Raw genomic sequence first — 19053 nt, 5'->3', positions numbered from 1 at the left:
GAGGTATTCCTGTTCTCATATATTGTGCACCGTTTGTTTTTTGAATTGCATTATTGCAGTTCTTTGAAGGACTGGACGATTTCTTTTGGGTATCATCTTATGCTCTAGTTTCTAGAGTCACCATGGCAAATGAAACTATTTAGAGTTCAACGGCAATCATTATACTTTGCATTTACAAATCTTTCTCTTTCTTTTTCCTTGTTAAGCACACAAGTATTGCATATGCTGAGAGGGGTAAAACATGGGAGGGAGAAGCATATGCGACAGTGTTGGATTTGGTTGCACAACAGATGTTCTCTTCATATATACTTTTGTGGGGAATGTTCCACCCTCGGCTTGTTTTCCTTAGTTTGAGTTTTAAAGTTTGTGGTAAATCATCATCATGATCATCAAGTTTATTGGTCAATTTTAGTTTAATGATTTTCGTGTGGGTAAGGTTTGGGAAATCAGTTTGTTTTAGTGCTTCTATGTGATTTTCACGTGGTAAGGTTCAGTGGTGAAAGGATGGATTCTCAATGAAAATTCTGAAAGAGTCATAGAACAATTTTTTTTTCTTAATCTTGATTAGTACTACGCCAATCTGATCTCAAACTTCTTTTTTCAAAATGAAAAATTTGAAGCCAATATCGAGTTTTCTACTTCATAGCTGCAGACGGTATGAACATTGTTCAGCTATGTTGGCTTCAGACCTGAACTCTAGCAAAGCAAGGACCAATCTGTTTCATAGAAGGAACTCTGACCTATTTCTGCTTCATTCCGGGGCCGGCCTTCACTCTGTTGTTCCTGGCAGCATCCTATCTCTGGTGTTGAACCCTACCAGGTTTTTGGAGAAGGAGGCACAGATGGCCCTGCTGCTCGCTGCTTGGCCTCTGCGCCAACTTCATCCTTGACCGCTTCATGGTCTTCATCCACGACGTCAACCTCTCCGACCGCATCTTCTCCAATGTCAACCCACAGCGTGATCCACCTGATCAGCCACCCCTTGAGCGAGAAGCTGTTCGGCGATCAGCATCGCCCCCAACTTCACCCCTCACGCTCTCTCCTCCTACATAGCCGCCCAGCAAGCGGTAATCCATGCTCACCTTCGCTCCTAACTCGCCCTCTGATCCTCCTCCCCCATTCCCCTCTGCACCCGTTGCCGCGACATGAACCTCGAGACCACGAGGGGTGAAGTTGGGGGTAAAAATAACATCAAATACGGACCTTTGATTATTATATCTAAAAGTACTTTTAGTAATCACATTGTGTTTCTTGAAACAAAAACACTTTGCTTTTGAAAAATAATCTTTTATTATTATTATCAAACGCCTACTACGGCAACGTGCCTTTGTGCTATAACCATCAATTTGATCCCAAAAATTGTGCTATTTTTGAAAAGCCAATAGTTTGAATAACTCATGGCACCGTGGTGTTAGTTTTACGTTAAAAAATTTATATGTGCTGGATGATTCTCAGGTTGTATTTCTTGTGTCAGAGGAAAACATTTTTTATCAAGGCATATGTGACCGAAAGACATCAAAGATTAGCTAGTCCTGCATAAGCCTAGGCGTCGGCTTGGGCTGCCGCTGGGCCGGCCCGGCCGATACCCTCCATCCCCCGCTCCCCCTCCTCCTCCTCCTCCTCCTCCTCCTCCTCCTCAATATTGTCAGCCTAGCACCTTTCAAGAGTCGAATTGATAAGATGACTACAAGAGGCCACCTAACCAAACAAGTTGCACTACTCATCACTTGGAGAGAGAGACCACTTGTTGAGTTTGTGAACGGTTAAGATCTGATTCTAAAATACTAAGAAGACTAAAGTATACATACTTGTACAAAAAAAAAAAAATTAAATACCCTCATCTCCCTTCCTTGTGCATATTTAAAATCATTTAATTTTGAAATATCGTATAGCCGCTGTTTTTTTTTTTTTTTGCTGTGTTGAGTGGGGAGGAATAGTGTGCAAGTGTTTCATGTTAGAACAGATTCATCAAACACATATTCTAGTTCTCTATTAATTTCTCCAATCTTTGATGCAAGGAACATTTACATAGTGTTCCTGCCCACAATCAACCTCTTAGCGTTGGATGTTAGGTGGAAAGATGGGCGGAAAGAGACGCACCAAAAATGAAATCGATAGTGAGAAAGTAGTGGATGGATTCCAGAATGTTGATAGATGAGGGTATTTTAATTTTTTTTAATACAAGTATGTATACTTTAATCTTTTTAGTATTTTAGAATCAGATCTTAACAGTTCACAAACTCAACAAGTGGTCTCTTTCTCCAAGTGATGAGTAGCGCAACTTGTTTGGTTAGGTGGCCTCTTGTAGCCATGTTCTCAATTCGACTCTTGAAAGGTGCTATGCTGACAATATTGAGGACGAGCAAGAGGAGGAGGGGGAGAGGGGGACGGAGGGTATCGGCCTGGCCGGCCTATCGGGCCTGGGCCCAGCTCGGGCCAGGTTTTTCCCGGGCCCGATCGGGCCAGGCCTGACCAGCCCAGCGGCAGCTGGGGCTGCGACGCCCAGGCTTACGTAGGCCTCCTCCCCCACCAAGCAGTTCAGATGATTCGCCTCTTCCCCTGCAAAGCAGTCCTGATGATTCGCCTCCCCCCCCCCAGCCAAGCACTCCTCATGATGCGCTTCCTCCATTGCCAAGCAGCCATTGTTGGGATTCTCACCCAACCCAACCTCATAATTCTGCACTTCCCTCCTTGTCTTGTTTTGGTTCATTTTTTTTCCTCTCTATGTCCTGGAAGACTCCCTCGTTTGCCCTTTTGCACCTAACAAAATTGTTTTCTTGCTATTTACTCATATTTAATGCCTCAATGTGAGGCCACTTTTAAAATGTGCCTTAGACTTGTGTCACCTCAACATTATTAGAAACCATTGAAAAATATCGATTTAAATGTCCAGAGACATCACATCTACAAAGAATTTAGAAAGCCGGGAGAATCTCAACGAATCTGAACCGTTTGTGAATCTCAAAAGTTTAAAAACTTGATTTTTTTAAGGGAATAAAATTAGAAAATGATTTATGCATGTATTAAAAACATCATAAAAAAATAAATTAATGCTAATTACAAAATGGGTACCATCTGCATGACTGACTAAAAAAAGGGGCAACTTTGGACCAATTTTGACAACACTAGCTGATAATTTAAAGGACGCAGCTTGGCCGGTGGCCGGTTCGATTCTCATAGATGGTATCATTAATTTTGGTGACCCTGAAGAAGATAATAATACTTTTACTTTTCTTCAATAATTCTGCACCTTTATTTTATTTCTAACGTAAAATATAAAAAAAACACGATAAGAATATGTCTTCTATAATTAAAATTTTCCCAACCAACCAACCGGAATGCGACAAACAATGGCAGAATGTAGACAGCCCACGCCCTTTTTATATTCTCAGTTCATTCAATGGTTAATATTAAGTTTTTCAAAATAGTTTATGTACATTCAAAGGGGTCGGATCCGAGGGAGATCAAGTCGACCACAAATCCATTTCAAATTATTTTTTAAAGCGATTAAATGTTTGGATTCAAAATCAGTTCAGATTCGGACAAACACATTTTCCCCAATATATATATAATACAATCTTGTGACCCATATACTCTTATTAGTTCATTTTTCGTCGACCAACTCAAATCGCATAATTTGGAAGGTTACAATTCCACCTCATACTGATTAAACTTTTTGGGATTTGATTGAACTTGGATAGTTCTTCAAATCATAAAAGAAGATTATCAATTCTGAGTTCATTGAATATTTCGTAATGGAAATTCGTTTGAAACCAAATCAAGATACGACCGGGGTGAGATCCCAAGCTAACATATAATTGGTTTGGATCCTTACTGCATACTGGGTTCAGTTTTGGTTCCAGTGACTTCCAACTTCAAGTCTAACTAACATTTGAAATCGTTCTCATGTATTGGATCGAATCAAGTTTTGGGTCGATTGATCTTACATAGGCTTTCGAGGTGAAAAATCACATGTGCATTGTCAAATTCATGAAGTAGTGTAGTGTATTTAAGAAAAAAGATTCCACATTCAGAAAGCAAATGGCAATAGGAGTAGATGGTCCCTTGCCCAAAGTTATTATTATATTATACACTGGTACTTTCAAAATATGTCCATATGCACCATACATTCAAAAAAAAAAACAGGCACAAAAGAGTGGTTACTTACTTTGATTCGATCCATTACGAACTTCAAACGAATTCCCATTACGAAATATTCAATGAACTCAGAATTGATAATCTTCTTTTATGATTTGAAGAACTATCCAAGTTCAATCAAATCCCAAAAAGTTTAATCAGTATGAGGTGGGATTGTAACCTTCCAAATTATGCGATTTGAGTTGGTCCGAAAATGAACTAATAAAAGTATATGGGTCACAAGATTGTATAATATATATATTGGGGAAAATGTGTTTGTCCGAATCTGAACTGATTTTGAATCCAAACATTTAATAGCTAAAAATAATTTGAAATGGATTTGTGGTCGACTTGATCTCCCTCGGATCCAACCCCTTTGAATGTACATAAACTATTTTGAAAAACTTAATATTAACCATTGAATGAATTGAGAATATAAAAAGGGCGTGGGCTGTCTACATTCTGCCATTGTTTGTCGCATTCCGATTGGTTGGTTGGGAAAATTTTAATTGATAGAAGACATATTCTTATCGTGTTTTTTTTTTTTTTACGTTCGAAATAAAATAAAGGTGCATAATTATTGAAGAAAAGTCACCAAAATTAATGATACCATCTATGAGAATCGAACCGGCCACCGGCCAAGCTGCGTCCTTTAAATTATCAGCTAGTGTTGTCAAAATTGGTCCAAAGTTGCCCCTTTTTTTAGTCAGTCATGCAGATGGTACCCATTTTGTAATTAACATTAATTTATTTTTTTATGATGTTTTTAATACATGCATAAATCATTTTCTAATTTTATTTCCATTAAAAAAAAAAATCAAGTTTTTAAACTTTTGATATTCACAAACGGTTCAGATTCGTTGAGATTCTCCCGGCTTTCTAAATTCTTTGTAGATGTGATGTCTCTGGATACATTTAAATCGATATTTTTATATGGTTTCTAATAAAGTTGAGGTGACACAAAAATGGCACAAGGGCGCAGTTACCCATCCACACCACCTTTTCCTTTTTCCCTTCGTGGTATTGCCGGCAGACCTCATCCATGGCTGAGAGCACCTCCCCTCCTCCCTTCATCTCTCTCTCTCGCAGATGTTCAAGTACCACCTTTTCCTTTTTCCCTCTTCTTCGTATTGCCGGCCGGCTGACCTCCTTAAATTCATCACTGAGAGCAACTCCGCCAAGACCACCACATTCATCTCTCTTTCTTCTGTTCATCACCGCGTTTCAAAATTGCGATGGAGAGCGGGAGCGCCACCAAGCGGCGGGGCTGGTTGCTGATGAAGGCCCGTGAGCTCGCCCTTCGCAACGATGACCAGGTCGGACTCATCATCTTTTCCAGCAGCGGGCAGATGTTCAAGTACTGCAGTCCCAACTCCAGGTTCCTCCATATATCTCTGTTGCAGTAATCCTGCTCTGTTTTACAATTGTTTTCTCTTGCCTAGGATCTTGGTCTAGAAAATTTGATGAAGTGAAGCCTTTCTTCAGATGGTTGTATAGATGCTAGGGTAAATCTTGACATGAAAATGATATTGCTTTCTTTCTATTTAATTTGAACATGTTGTCTCAGCGTCTGAGTCCATGTTCTTCTCCAATGGATTATTTTGACTAAAAAATCGAACGCGCCTATCAAATAATTATGTTCTGTTATGCTTATTATGAAGAAGCTGGCGATACGATGATCATGAACCATAGTTATTTGACGCACGACTGTTAATCAAAAGGATTATATAAACGAACCTCCATATATCTCTGTTGCAGCAATGTTGTTCTGTTTTACAATTGTTTTCTCTTGCCTGGCATCTAGGTCTAGAAAATTGCTTTCTTTCTATTTAATTTGAACATGTTGTCTCAGCGTCTGAATCCATGTTCTTCTCCAATGGATTATTTTGACTAAAAAATCGAAGGCGCCTATCAAATAATTATGTTCTGTTACGCTTGTTATGAAGAAGCTGGCGATACGATGATCATGAACCATAGTTATTTGACGCACGACTGTTAATCAAAAGGATTATATAAACGAATCACGATAGTCGAACCAAATTCACTAAGTCTTGCTGTTAATGAGCAGCAGCACAAGACATTAAACACGCAGACATCAAGTAGAGGATATGGCGGTACTGGGTTTGCCATGCAAGTCTGTAGTAGGACCACCCTGCACACTGAGAAATGGTGCAGAGTCCCAATGAGAGCTCATCATTTCCGGGCTTGTTTAGACATTAGTTCACGAGCGTATAATCACAAGCATCAGGATATGTTTCTATTGTGTCACCAACTTATGGGATTTGATTTCGTGATATTTGCAATTTATTTTTACATGTTTGTGTTTAAAGATTTCTTCTCGACTTTTTATTTTTCTTGAGTAATTTTGAGGTTTAAATTTCCCAAGCTTCATCTTGAGAAAAAACGGCGAAGTTAAGGAAAGGAAGTAGATGACTCTATTCGTGAAATGTGCAGGAGGAGCTGGTAATTTGTATGGTACAAGAACGACATGCATACAAACTTTTGCTGCCATGTGTAGCTTAGATGAGCCGAGATGCTAAGATTTCAATCCAACTGCTACTAGTGACCCTGCAGGACATATAAACGAGAATTCCAGATCTAGGAACTTTAACGATTATGAAGGGAGAGCTACCCAATTAAATACCACATTTTGTTGGTCGATTGCACTAATAATCTGCCAGATCTTTAGACGTTTACACGTTTTCTCTTCTAAAATATAATTTTCTCAATCAGATGTCTATACTCTGTTTCTGTGTTTACACGTTGTTAGTTATACTCTGTTTATGTGTTTACACGTTGTTAGTCATGTTATAGAATATTTATTTCATCCTTGTGAGCGCATAGTAGCTATTACCATGTATCAAATGATGAAACAGAAAGTGGTCACTCTTGCAGCATGCTCCAGAATATTGATAGATTCAAGAAAGCATCAGGCACTCAAATTCAGGAAGACGATGATAAACAGGTTGGTCAGCAGCGACAGATCTTATTTTTTTTTTCCTTTTACGTAAATTTGTAGGATGTACGATATCGTACAGAAGATTGATTCTCGCAATTGAGTTCGATAAGATTCCTGACCATTGCCAGCAGATATACCGTGAGATGACGAGAATGAAGAATGAGAATGACAAGCTGCAAGCAACCATTCGACAGTTAACTGGGGAGGATCTCACCACTCTCACCAAAACCGATCTGAAAAACCTTCAGAAGCAACTGGAAGTTTCTCTAGATCGAGTTCGCTCAAGGGAGGTACAATGACAATGACAACTCCTCATGCTATGCTCTATCGCTCTCTTTCTTGCTCTCCCTCTCTGTCTATGGGGTGCACTAACACATGGATGCTTACGCAGATCGAATTGCTCCAAGAGGAGCTTAGAGAAGTGCGGAGGCAGGTACTACTTGTGCTTAAATGCATGGTTTCTTCATTTAGTTCATCATGCCATAAAGTTATAAACAAAAATCAAGATCACGTTAACTGTCTTCTCTTTTGAATATAGTGGCGGTGCATTTTGGAAGCAAAATTCTCGAGAGCGGTAATCTCTACTTTCAAGTTTCAACTTCGTTCTTTTTCCTGTTTTCCATTTCTGCAGATCTATAACTGTTCTTTTTGGTTGGATAGGCTTTGGCTCCGGTTCATATTTATGCGAGTTTTGTTTGAAATTTCAGCCTGAAAATCTGTAACTTATAGAAGTTAAAATCTAGCTTGGTGTATCTGCTTCTGAGTCGAATAAGTGTGCTTTCTTATTCATTTTACATCGGCATGGAAAGGTACTACTAGAAGAAATTTAAGTAGAGGCTAATGTTATCCCATAAAGATTCGGTTGATCTGAATCTTATAAGAAATCATGCCTTACAGTACCTACCAAAATTGAACTGGTGATTCATTCTTGTTTTTTTTCGTGCTGATTCCATCTTCCTCTTCGACCATGTAACGAGTTCTCTTCCATGTTCTAGAGAGGGAAAGAAACAGAGAAAACAGAGCAATCCAGAGACCTGCTTCAGCTTTCTCCTCCTTTCTCCAACCGGCTTCAACCCACTCAGCCAAACCTGCAAGATCCAAACCTCCATCACCATTCTTGCAGCTCTGGTAATCTGAAAAAACCGAAAACATAAAGGTACACCTTCACACCGTCGATTCTGTATCGTACTTCTGTCATCTGAATCTTATATATTTCACTACTTTGATCACTATCTGATTATCTGCAGGCTGTCCTGTCTGGAATGATGCTGTGAAGAGCAGACTATTGAACTAGTGAAGACGGGGCAGAGCAGACTATGAGCAGACTACTCTACTTGGGTTCATATATGGAGACCCTGAACAAGTTTATGTGACAGAAGACTAAGTGATTATGCTTCAATATTTGACTAGTACATTTAGCGTAATTAAGCACATAAAATCGTAAACATAGTAGATCCATGCATTATTTCATAAGAGAACATATCATATACATACATATATACACACACACACACATATATATATACATAGAGTATGAGTTTGAGATTCTTATTTCTTAACTAATTCTGTGTTCATTTGTTAAGCTGTCCTCCAAATCTGACAAGAAGTCTACTTATCATTCTGTTGGTACTAGAGACAGATATACAACTATTAATATTCTTCTCGAATGATAAAGTTCCAGCATTACAGGTTGACTCTACACATTTATATCTGACTGCTACAATAAATTAAAATAGAAAGTGGTAGTTCCAGACCATAACTTAGAAACAAACTTCCACCTGAGAGATGAATACTAAATGAACAAGGACAGAAGTCATGCTCAATTGGCTCAACCAGTCATGCTACTAGTGGCAGTGGAAGCTCAGCATTGGATAGGTGCTCTGCAGTCATTTTATATTGCTGCATGACAAGAAGTTGGAAACCATCATTAAGCCTCAAGCAAGTACATGTTGATACTTCGTATAGCTACAGATACATGGATACAACCATTCTTATGCAGTTCCTAATATCGTTTCATACCATGTGAAGGTTAAGATGGAGTATCTATGTAATGCTAATGCAGCAGCAAGGACTTACAATATAGCAATTTTTTCCATTTCAGAACAGTGAAATCCTTGGGAATACAGAGGAGAAATGCTTTCTCCAAAACTTAGCCAGTTAAAATATCCAGGATGAGACATCACAAATTCATCACAGAATAATGGAATTACTTAAAAACATTTGTCATCAACAACTGAATAGTGTAGTCAGATGTATCCATTTGTCTGTCTGCGAGTGGACAAAAGCAAAAGATTTGCAGCCCTTACAAAATTCATGCATAAAACTGAATTATTCTCGAAATCAAATGTTTTTCAGTTACCTTCTTTTTTGTTGGGCTTCTTCTGCAACAGCTTCATTAACACCAGAAACAAGCTCTGCTTCAAATGACCTAGATGGGAGCCTTTCATATACACGTGAACCTAAAGGTAGAAGTGACTTCTTCCCTAACTTAAATGTCTCCTGGATTTCCACATAACTCCATCTTTGTTGTATATAAATAACAACTGCAAGAATGGCAGCAACTACTGGTATTGAAACATCACCAAACTTAGAATAAAAGTCCATAGTTGGGTTTACAAATTCATGTTGTTCAGAGAAGTAAGGGTTGGCTATAGGAGCAGTTATGTAGTCATATATATGTGGCAAAAGTCTCACAATTGTAACCCCAATGTAGTAAAATTTCCTTAGTGGCTTGCCATTGATCTGCCACAGGAAGTTGCCGACAATCTGAGGAAGAAGAAAAAAGTCCTGTATAAGACCGAGATACTCCTTCAACTCTGTTTTCCATTCACGCTTCCTATGGAACTTCCTGTTGAATCTAGATATGAGTCCGACTGGAATGGCTTCTTACTAGCACTTGCACTGTGAACAATCAGAATAACCAGAAACCCAACTGTATGTACACACAAGCATATCTGTAGTACCCGCTTATCATTTGGAACACGTCTTGGTTCAAGCGGTGCACGCATGAGAACGCGAATACGTGATTTCCATACCTTTTGGCATAGCCTTAAAGTGAGGAAAAATGCAGCCAGCACAAGAACTTTGATGAGGTAATCAAGTATCTGGTATCTTTTTAGATTATATGATTCATAAGAATCAGAAGATACCCTCGCAAAAAGTGCTTCAGCACCAGTGATAAGTGGAATACTATATCCAACTGCCTGAACCCCAAGCATTACGATGGCGATGAATGGAACTGTTTCTAGATTGGCTTTGGTATAGAATAGTTGGCTCAAAATACAAGCAATCATTATGGACAATGCCAAGATACTAAGAATCACTTCAATCCCTTTCTGAGTCACTATATCTTCAAATTGCCGCCGATACAGGATTGGAAAAGTTTGGAGTTTTACGGGCTGGAAATACAGTAGGTCATCTTCATTCCTTTGACTGGCAATTGAGATCTTTGCAGATGGATTCGCAAACCACCGGGAGGTTGTGGGAGGATATTGAACTTCAACCTCAGTAAGGCAATCAAACCCATCTTCAAGTTCTTGGTTTTCAGAGAAGGCAAAGCGTGATGCCCTTACATCTCTGCAGCCTATCAGATACATCCTTCCTACAATAGGATCATATAATCCTTCCAGAAACAAGGAGGAAGTATTCATATGTAGAGTTCCAACAAGTGTAAACTCAGCTGAAACATTTACTAGGAGCTGCTGTTCAGTTAGCTCTGTTGCATGAATCGTTTTATTTCTTTGTTCTGTCAATCCAGCCACAGATGCATTAATTGCCCGATAATCTTCCAAGAAGGAGTCCAGTGATAGTATCCGAAATTGAACCATAGTCCTCTTAAAACGAGCATTAGGAATAGGATCAGGCAGTGCAGGGATATTCAGGGTAAGGTCTTCCATGAGAAGGGAAAGACTGACCGGTTCATCAACCAGTTCTTTTCTTGGGTACTTTAGACATGATTTCTTAATTAGATTACCAAAGCCGAAAGGCTGGTTTCTCTCCAGGAAAGCACCAGCAAGACTTATTTTTGTATATTAGTAGAACAGGCGGATGTTACGGGTGAGATCAGAATTATGAACCACACGTTCAAATGACAAAGGGTAATAAGGAGCGTTATGAACAGGCGGATGTTACGGGTTATTAGGCAGTAGTCACGTTACCTACACTTCCTGTTTCACACCTTACATCTTGCATTTAATATTATTGAAGCTACCATTCATTTTCCTAATATGCTCTCCAGTAGTGAAGGGTCCTAATTTACTGCAGAATTCGACATTACCCTTGCAATTCCAATTCGGTACAATAAAGAAGCTAATTTTAAGTTAATTGGTTTGCACAACTGAGTCAGGTTATTTGTTATGTTATTCCACTGTCGATAAACAACTAAACTTTGCCACCAATCATCAATTGTTTTCATTTCATTAGCACATTTAACTATATACAACAATACTGATACGTATCCAAAATAATTATGTGAATATTTTTGTCTTCATTAATGTTACAAAGTTAGTCAAAAGAAGCCTAGATATCTGAACACAGTTAGGAATGTTTCCATGTTACTTTTTAGAGGACAAATTTGAAATTTTACTATATCGTTTTGATTAAATATGAAAACTTAAGCGTCCCTTTTGACGACATTATAAAGTTGTTCGCTTTTTTCATTATTGACAAATTATGCGACTCTTATATAAAACCGGATTTTAAGATCAGATCGGAGGACCTTAAATCATCAACGGATATGGATCTGAGAACTCAGCCTTATGTTTCTCAGTCGTTTTTCTCTTTAACCGAACCTTCGGTCTACCATACTACGAATATGATATCCACTAAGTGAGCTTATGGTGTTTAAGGATTATTTCGTGTTATAATATTTTTTTTCTTTTCAGGGATTTTCGTAATGTTCAAGCGATAGTCACAAATAACGTCTCGGAAATAACGTCTCGACGGCGAGGTTTTTTTCTCGAGTATAACAAGGTGAACTTAAAAAATATGATAAATCTTTAAAAATAAAAAAAAAAACTAAAAATAAAAAAAAATAAAATAAGTGAGAAACTAATAATATAAACGTTAAAAGATAAGTAGATTTGCAACAAATAAAAAATGAAAAAAACTGTTTGACATTAGAAAAATTGAAAAAAATGTGAAAAAATGCGTTAAAAACCTGTTTTTTTTAACATTTTTTTTTAAAACTCATTTTTTAAAGTTTTAAACTGCTAGTTAATTTGTCACGTTTTTTTTTTGAAAAAAAACGTCTTCACTGTGACTACGGTTCAAGTACCACCTTTTCCAAACCATTTTTGTCATAAAAAATAACTTCACTGATGATTTGATACGTAGTCCAAATTAGTGATAGAGCAAAAAAATTTTAGTTGAACGACAATGATACATCGCCCAAATTAGTGACAGAGCAAAAGTAGCATTTGGACGACACAATTAAAAAAAAAAAAGGTTTTATGAAAGCTAGTTTTTTAAAAAGTTGGTTTTTAAATCATTTTGGAAAAACTGGTTTGTGTGTTTGAGCACTAAAACCCAAACATATTTTGTAGGGGGCATTTGATATACCCAAAACATGAAATTTTAGAATCAAAATGCCTATTTTTTAAGAAATTAGGATTATTAAACAAACATGGTATTTTATTTTCATAATTAAGAAATTAAAACCTGACATTTTGATTCCATTCTAGTTTAAGGATGAATTATGGTCCTATAATTTTCATTTTGATTCTAAAATTTTCGTTCTTGAATCAAAATTCCAAACCATCAAACGCACCTTAAGAGTTTTGGGTACGCCCTCAAAACAAATAAATTGTCCGAACTAATGATCGAAAATGAGTGTCGGATTCATCCTTCTAGCCGTCTACTACAACAAAGCTCTTTATGAGTGCAAGAAAAAAATCATGCCAGTAAATGCGGACTTCCAATGTCACAAGACACACCATGCACCCACCTTCAGAGCAGGTTGTATGTTATGGCCCATAACACACAGCCATGTGTAATGAACTAGAAATGACCAAAAATGCCCCTGCTGACTAAATGGAAGACTTCCCCTATAAGGGCAAAAATGGTGGCTAAAAATACTTTCATAAAATAACCGAACTACTCCTTGAATCTAAACCGTGGGAACACGGTTTTATGTGTTAGGGCATAAACATTTGATTGAGATAGAAATAAAAAGCAAGTGAAGGAGTGCTTGATTTTAAAACATTAAATTTAAAGAGTATTATATCCGAAATATCATTTCTCTGTGTACTATTCAATAGATTGATCATAGTGTTTTATAAAAAATATGATAAATATTTTTGCCTTCTGAACCGGCCTTCCTTGCCGTGTGGACCTCCAGCACTAGCAATGGCAGTGGTTCCACTGGGACCAAAACAGATGGTGAAATCCAAACAAATCCTTATCTCTTCTCTAAGAAGATTGCAGAACAAAAGAAAAAAAAAAAAAAATCAATGGCTTCCTGCTCGACTGCTACGAATTTGCGTATGTGCTTCAAAACCAATCGTTAGTTGCACCTGATATCAATCAAGCGCTTCACGAAGTGCCATGGTGAAGCTCCTGCTTTATGTTGACAACCAAACTCCTTCCCAGTCATAAAACAGATCGAGCCAAGATCTTTAGGTGGTCAATAGTTTTCGAGTTTAAGAAACAGCATGATCAATGAATCAGCTCACTTGTGTTCGGTTCCTTTTCCATATTAGTATGCACCAAATTCCAATAATTGCATCATCACCACCCTTAATTGACACTGATCCTAATAAATCTCTCCCTCCTTGTCTATATATCTCTCTCTCTCTCTCACTCTAGCCATGGCCACCTTCTCTAGAATGGTGAAGATGATTTTGGTGATGGGGTTTCTGCTTGCTACTGCTGTCACTTCCCAGCAGCTCTCTCCTTCCTTTTACACGAACAGCTGCCCACAAGCGTTGGCTGTGATAAGGAATGTGGTTTCCAAAGCGGTAGCCTCAGAACCAAGAACGGGAGCCTCACTTCTCCGCCTTCAATTTCATGACTGCTTTGTCAATGTACAGTGTCTGCTTCTTTTCTAGTTTCATTCCATTTTGGATCAATGCTCTCCTGAAGATTCGATCAGTAGGCCAACCAGTAAATGTCATCAATCTGAGATCAGTCGACACACGTTCAAATCCGATGGATGGCACCCGCTGCCATAGATTAGAGCCAGAGCCTGCTGATTGGGCATAGGGACCTCACAGTTTTCCGGAACTTGAGCTCTTTCAATGTGATCAGAAATCTGATAGCAAAATTGCCGCGACCTAGTCAGAAACTGAAATAGAAAGTGGCAGACGGGAGGACTAGACAGCTTAGTAAGCTTGCGGTATCTGATAGATAAGCTTTTCTTTAGCTCTTACTTCTCTGCCTTACTAGGACAACGCCGTAAAAGAGCTCAAGGTGAAGATTAGTATCTGATGGTTATTGATTTAGTTACTGTGAGTTGTTATGCAACATTATTGAGCTGACCTTCTGTGGATGCAGGGGGTGTGATGGTTCAGTACTTCTGGATGACACCCCAACCTTCATTGGGGAGAAATCAGCCCACCCTAACATGGGCTCCACAAGAGGGTTCGAGGTCATAGACAAGATCAAGACAGCAGTTGATGCCGCCTGCGGCCGCGCCGTTGTCTCCTGCGCCGACATACTTGCCGTTGCAGCTCGTGATTCAGTAGTCCTGGTGAGTAAACTTGATCTTGCCCATTAGTCACCTTCCATGCGGTTAGACCAGTAACTGCTCTGTTTGCTCCCTACTGAAGACTTGTGGATGATTCTCAGTAAGGGAACCCAGATGCATGCGCTTATCTCTTCTTCTCATTTCTTCAAGCTCGCGCTGATTCTAATGGACCTTTCATCTGATCAGTTTCTTGTAGTATCAACATTTCAATCATACTTTTACAACAGAATAAACTGTAGGAACTTTTAGATTCCACCCACTGCACAACCAAAAACGAAAAAGAAAGGAAGAAAAGAAACAAGAACCGGGTTTGCTTCTAAGAGGCGCAGGCTTGGCTAATCATGTTGATTAACACTAAGCAAAGGATAAGCTGAGCTTTTATAAACCGCCTGGGATAAGCTTGGCTTTTATATACCGCCTCCTAGGTTTTTCCAATGCACTCCAAGTTATGGCCAAAGAGATTAATTTTTTCAATTAATGGGCAGTTTTCTTATTTAATTTTTTTTTAATGCAAGTGGGCCTTCTTGCAGTTACAAGATGTAGAAATAGGGCTCAGGGTCACTATCCAACATAAACTCTGTCTTAATTGCTTTCTTTATTTTAGCATAATTCATACAGGTTGAGTTTCAATGACTTGATAACAACAAGGATTCTGATGCTGTTGATAACTTTCACAAAGTTAGATCCTAAGCTTGTTAACATGCTAATTCCTTCGCAACACCTTGCTAATTACTATATGTAGCTGGGTGGGCCATCATGGTCTGTTCAACTGGGAAGGAGAGACTCCAGGACTGCTAGCAAGGATGCTGCAAACCATAACCTCCCTTCTCCTGCAGCATATCTAGCAGCCCTCTTGACCAACTTTCAGAGTGAAGGACTCGATGCACAGGACCTCGTTGCGCTCTCCGGTGCACACACGATCGGCCTAGCTCAATGCCGATTCTTCAGAAACCGGATCTATAATGGCGCCAGCATGAATCCCCTGTTCTTGAGCTCATTGCAATCATCTTGTCCTGCAGCCGGCGGGGACGACAACACCGCACCTTTGGATGGCTTGACACCAATGAGCTTCGACACAGCCTACTATGCAAATCTACTGTTGAACAGAGGCCTGCTACCTTCTGATCAGGCGCTCCCTGATGGTGATCTTACAAGTCGAGCAGTTGGGCAATATAGTTTAGTTCCTCTTCTTTTCTCACTGGATTTCACTCGCGCCATGGTGAAGTTGGGAAATATAAGTCCCCTAACAGGAACAGAAGGCGAAATTAGACAAAATTGTAGGAAGATTAACTAAGGGAGAAAATGGACATCTCTTTTGATGATAAGAAAACCTGCTAGAATGCAGACGCCCAGTGTGCCAGCCAAGATGATGGGAGTTAATTATGTAATGTTGAAAGAGGTGTGATCTATCTTTTGAGGACATATGGTCGTTTGTGCATTTAAGTTATGAAGTTTGATGTATTATTTGTTGGATTATTGATAAGATAAAAGACTTCAAGCGTTGTGCAGTTGCTTCCTTTGTCTTTTCTTAACAGAAGGCCATTAAAAATAACAGAAGGTCTTTGGAAATGATCTATAATTTAAATCCTGATCATGGAAAAATGGGGCATCCAATTGCTACAAGGGCTCCAGTATTCATGAAGAACATCTTGAAATGGTAAAGGGAAGCTTCTTTATAAAGCAAGAAACCTGCTTTGGTTGGTGCACCAGCAAGCCAAGCCTCATTTTCCAATGAGTATAGTTCTGTCCTTAATGTTGATTTTTGAGTTTATCTCTCTTCGGTGAATAAAATATTCTGAAACATCCTCATGGGTAATAATAAGAGTAAGGCTCGGATGTTAAGGTTGTCAAAACAGTAAAAAATGATGAGTACAACAGTCAATTTATTAGTTGGGTGAGTAGAAAGAGTATTTTGTCTATCACCCAACAAAAGAGCCAAAACCTCCACCTTTCCCTCGTCTCCCAAGGTGCCGGGTACTACACCCAAGAAGATGACTCTCTTTTTTAGTGGAAAGGAATGCAGACGAATATATCTTGGTTGAGTTTTCCTAGCAAAGTTGCAGTAAAATCTTGCTAATTCTTCGAAATGAAGGAAAAAGCAACTCCAAACTTACACCCGTAAAACAATAAAATTCTGCCCATTGTTAAAGGAACCATTTGATCTGAAGTTTCTGATTCAGACTCTCCAACAAGGAAAATCAGGACATCAAAATCTATTTGGTTCCATAGCTTGGCTGATGTTGATCACCTTCTGATGTAACATCTGCGGGCGCCAACTTTCACTTGCTTTTGCATCATAACTCAAAGATGGACAAACTTTCGTTTGATGAAAGCAGCCATCAGCTTCATCTTCAAGGTGAGCTCGTTGCTTTCTTCTAAGCATTGCGCAGCCTGGATTGCAAGATTAGTACGAACCAACATGAGATTGATGAAAACTTCATCCGACTAAAAGCTTGTAAGTGCATGAACGAATGTGCTAAATGTTGATCATGGAATTCTTTCATTAATTTTAAGAAAGGTTCCCCATTTCCCATGCCTTCGGGGTCTTGCGCTGTGCTGGGACGTGGGTAATGGATCACCCCATCAACTAACCTGAACCGTGCAGGTGAAGACAATAAATGAGTCAAAGGCAGCCATGTTTGAGCTCTGCACATGTAAACAAGCAAGGGACTCCACGGCCTGCAACAGGGCCAGCGCCACTCCTTTCTTCACGCTGCATATGACTTTGACATAGAATCTTCTCTGCTCAACCAGAAACACGTCCAGCTGCAGGAGCGAGAGACAAGAGAGAGCAACTTAGGCATCAATGGCAATCGCAAGTTTGTGAAAGAAGCTCATCATTATCAATTGGTTTTAATCATATCGAGAAAGGATTTCCCCGTTCCAAGTATCAAGGAAGGATTAGGATCAACGTACCTGCAAAATTCTGTAAGAATCATGACGCGGCTGATCAGAGACTCCAGAAAGCTTAAACTTGTCATCTGTATCATACTCCCCATGTCCACTGCAACCAAACGACAACTCGAGCTCTCGGATTTCTTGTTCGAGTTCCATGGCTTCCTTGTGCAACTTCTGCACATAGACGACCGCATCCCCCACGATTGAAGCTTTATCCATCTGCTCAGGGAGGGTTTCCAAGGAGGAAAACCACGATTTTAATGTCCATTTATCAAATAACTAGAGGTTCCATAGCAGGCGACAAAGTGTGGAGGTGCTGAATTCAGAAACGCAGTGGTAAGAACAGATACGAAACAGGGAACCGAATTCTTTTTGGGAAGTGTGAAAGAGTTTTTAGGAACTGTATAGAATGAAAAGACAAGTGCCAACCAAAGTAAACAGAAGAGATTTCAGGTTTTCCGAGAAAGGGACGTTCGTTTTACCCCAACCTACAGATTTTTCCAACACAAAGAGGATGGTTTCATAAGAGTAAAGAGTTTCCAAGTTATCGAGAGCCGACCTTTGTGATGAAAGGAACCAAGGAGCGGAGTGCCAAGAGCTTGTCCTTCAGCTTGTCCCTCCTCTTCCTCTCCAAGGCACGGAGACTGGCTCTGCTCATTGGTGGTTTTGCAGAAGACGAAGAAACATGAGCTACTGGTTCAGCAGGCAGGGAAGGCTCTTCAGCACAGCTGAGATCAAACAAGTTTTCAACAATGGAAGAAAACGCAGCCTGTGAGGATGATCTCAAGGACTCTGCATCTTCATGGAGGTCTTCCTCTAGAATACCCAGCAGCTGCTCCAACGAATGGACGTTCTCCATGTCACAGACAACAGATCAGAGAGAGATGGCATCACAGTTCTCTCTCCCTCCTCCTCCTTTCTCCACATATATGCATCTTTGAAATCGTATAACAATGAGTTTATCAATTGGATACGCTTCATAAAATTATTCATATACACATTCCTTTCTTTGATTCTGTAACTTGCGTCTCTGTTGAATCATGGAGAGCGTTGAGAACATGAATCCATCTGAATTAAACAAAAGAAAAGAAATTTCAAGAAGTCAACGACTTGTGGATGCGTCGCCTGAGGCTCCTGTTTTGGGATGGAATGAGAACGTGCGTTAAGAAGGAGCAGCATGGAGGCGGCGTGTAGAGCACGTGGACCCAGTGGTGAGCCCAGTCTGCGCGAGTGCCGGGTCCAGGAGAACACGCGCCCTTCCAAGGTCGCCGCCGCTCACGTTTTGCACAGGCGTTTTCAAAAACGATGCGTCTCGGCCGATACATATCTGTTTTACTGCCGGACCGTGACGTGGTGGAACCGAAACGGCTTCTTC

The 19053-nt window shown here is 39.6% G+C and overlaps 3 protein-coding genes and 1 pseudogene across 5 annotated transcripts; 2 read left to right on the top strand and 2 right to left on the bottom strand.

The window, feature by feature from the left end:
• The first annotated feature begins 5103 nt into the window (after positions 1-5103).
• Positions 5104-8655, top strand: LOC116255800 (MADS-box protein AeAP3-2-like). Of its 3 annotated transcripts, none has more exons than XM_031631824.2 (7): positions 5104-5515; positions 7033-7102; positions 7228-7386; positions 7488-7529; positions 7635-7670; positions 8092-8252; positions 8344-8655. In XM_031631824.2, the coding sequence occupies exons 1-6, from the start codon at positions 5373-5375 to the stop codon at positions 8248-8250; spliced, it is 609 nt and encodes a 202-aa protein (XP_031487684.1). In that variant the 5' UTR covers positions 5104-5372; the 3' UTR covers positions 8251-8252; positions 8344-8655. The 3 variants fall into 3 exon arrangements, with proteins under 3 accessions (XP_031487684.1, XP_031487683.1, XP_031487681.1); XM_031631823.2 differs by having other exon boundaries at positions 7225-7386; XM_031631821.2 differs by having other exon boundaries at positions 7207-7386.
• A 153-nt stretch (positions 8656-8808) lies between these two features.
• Positions 8809-11900, bottom strand: LOC116255913 (uncharacterized; annotated as a pseudogene).
• Positions 11901-13881: 1981 nt separating this feature from the next.
• On the top strand, positions 13882-16710 carry LOC116255801 (peroxidase 70-like). The gene is made up of 3 exons (XM_031631825.2): positions 13882-14123; positions 14588-14783; positions 15523-16710. The coding sequence occupies exons 1-3, from the start codon at positions 13903-13905 to the stop codon at positions 16072-16074; spliced, it is 969 nt and encodes a 322-aa protein (XP_031487685.1). The 5' UTR covers positions 13882-13902; the 3' UTR covers positions 16075-16710.
• Positions 16711-16837: 127 nt separating this feature from the next.
• On the bottom strand, positions 16838-18774 carry LOC116255798 (transcription factor FER-LIKE IRON DEFICIENCY-INDUCED TRANSCRIPTION FACTOR-like). Its single transcript, XM_031631819.2, has 4 exons — positions 18238-18774; positions 17697-17897; positions 17373-17546; positions 16838-17171 (listed from the first exon to the last, which is right to left on the bottom strand). The coding sequence occupies exons 1-4, from the start codon at positions 18535-18537 to the stop codon at positions 17082-17084; spliced, it is 765 nt and encodes a 254-aa protein (XP_031487679.1). The 5' UTR covers positions 18538-18774; the 3' UTR covers positions 16838-17081.
• Between the last annotated feature and the right edge of the window lie 279 nt (positions 18775-19053).

Source organism: Nymphaea colorata, chromosome 6, assembly GCF_008831285.2.
Source record: "Nymphaea colorata isolate Beijing-Zhang1983 chromosome 6, ASM883128v2, whole genome shotgun sequence".
In the NCBI taxonomy this organism is placed as follows: domain Eukaryota; kingdom Viridiplantae; phylum Streptophyta; class Magnoliopsida; order Nymphaeales; family Nymphaeaceae; genus Nymphaea; species Nymphaea colorata.
The sequence above is the reverse complement of the archived record's forward strand: the minus strand, read 5'-3'. Positions and strand labels throughout refer to the sequence as shown.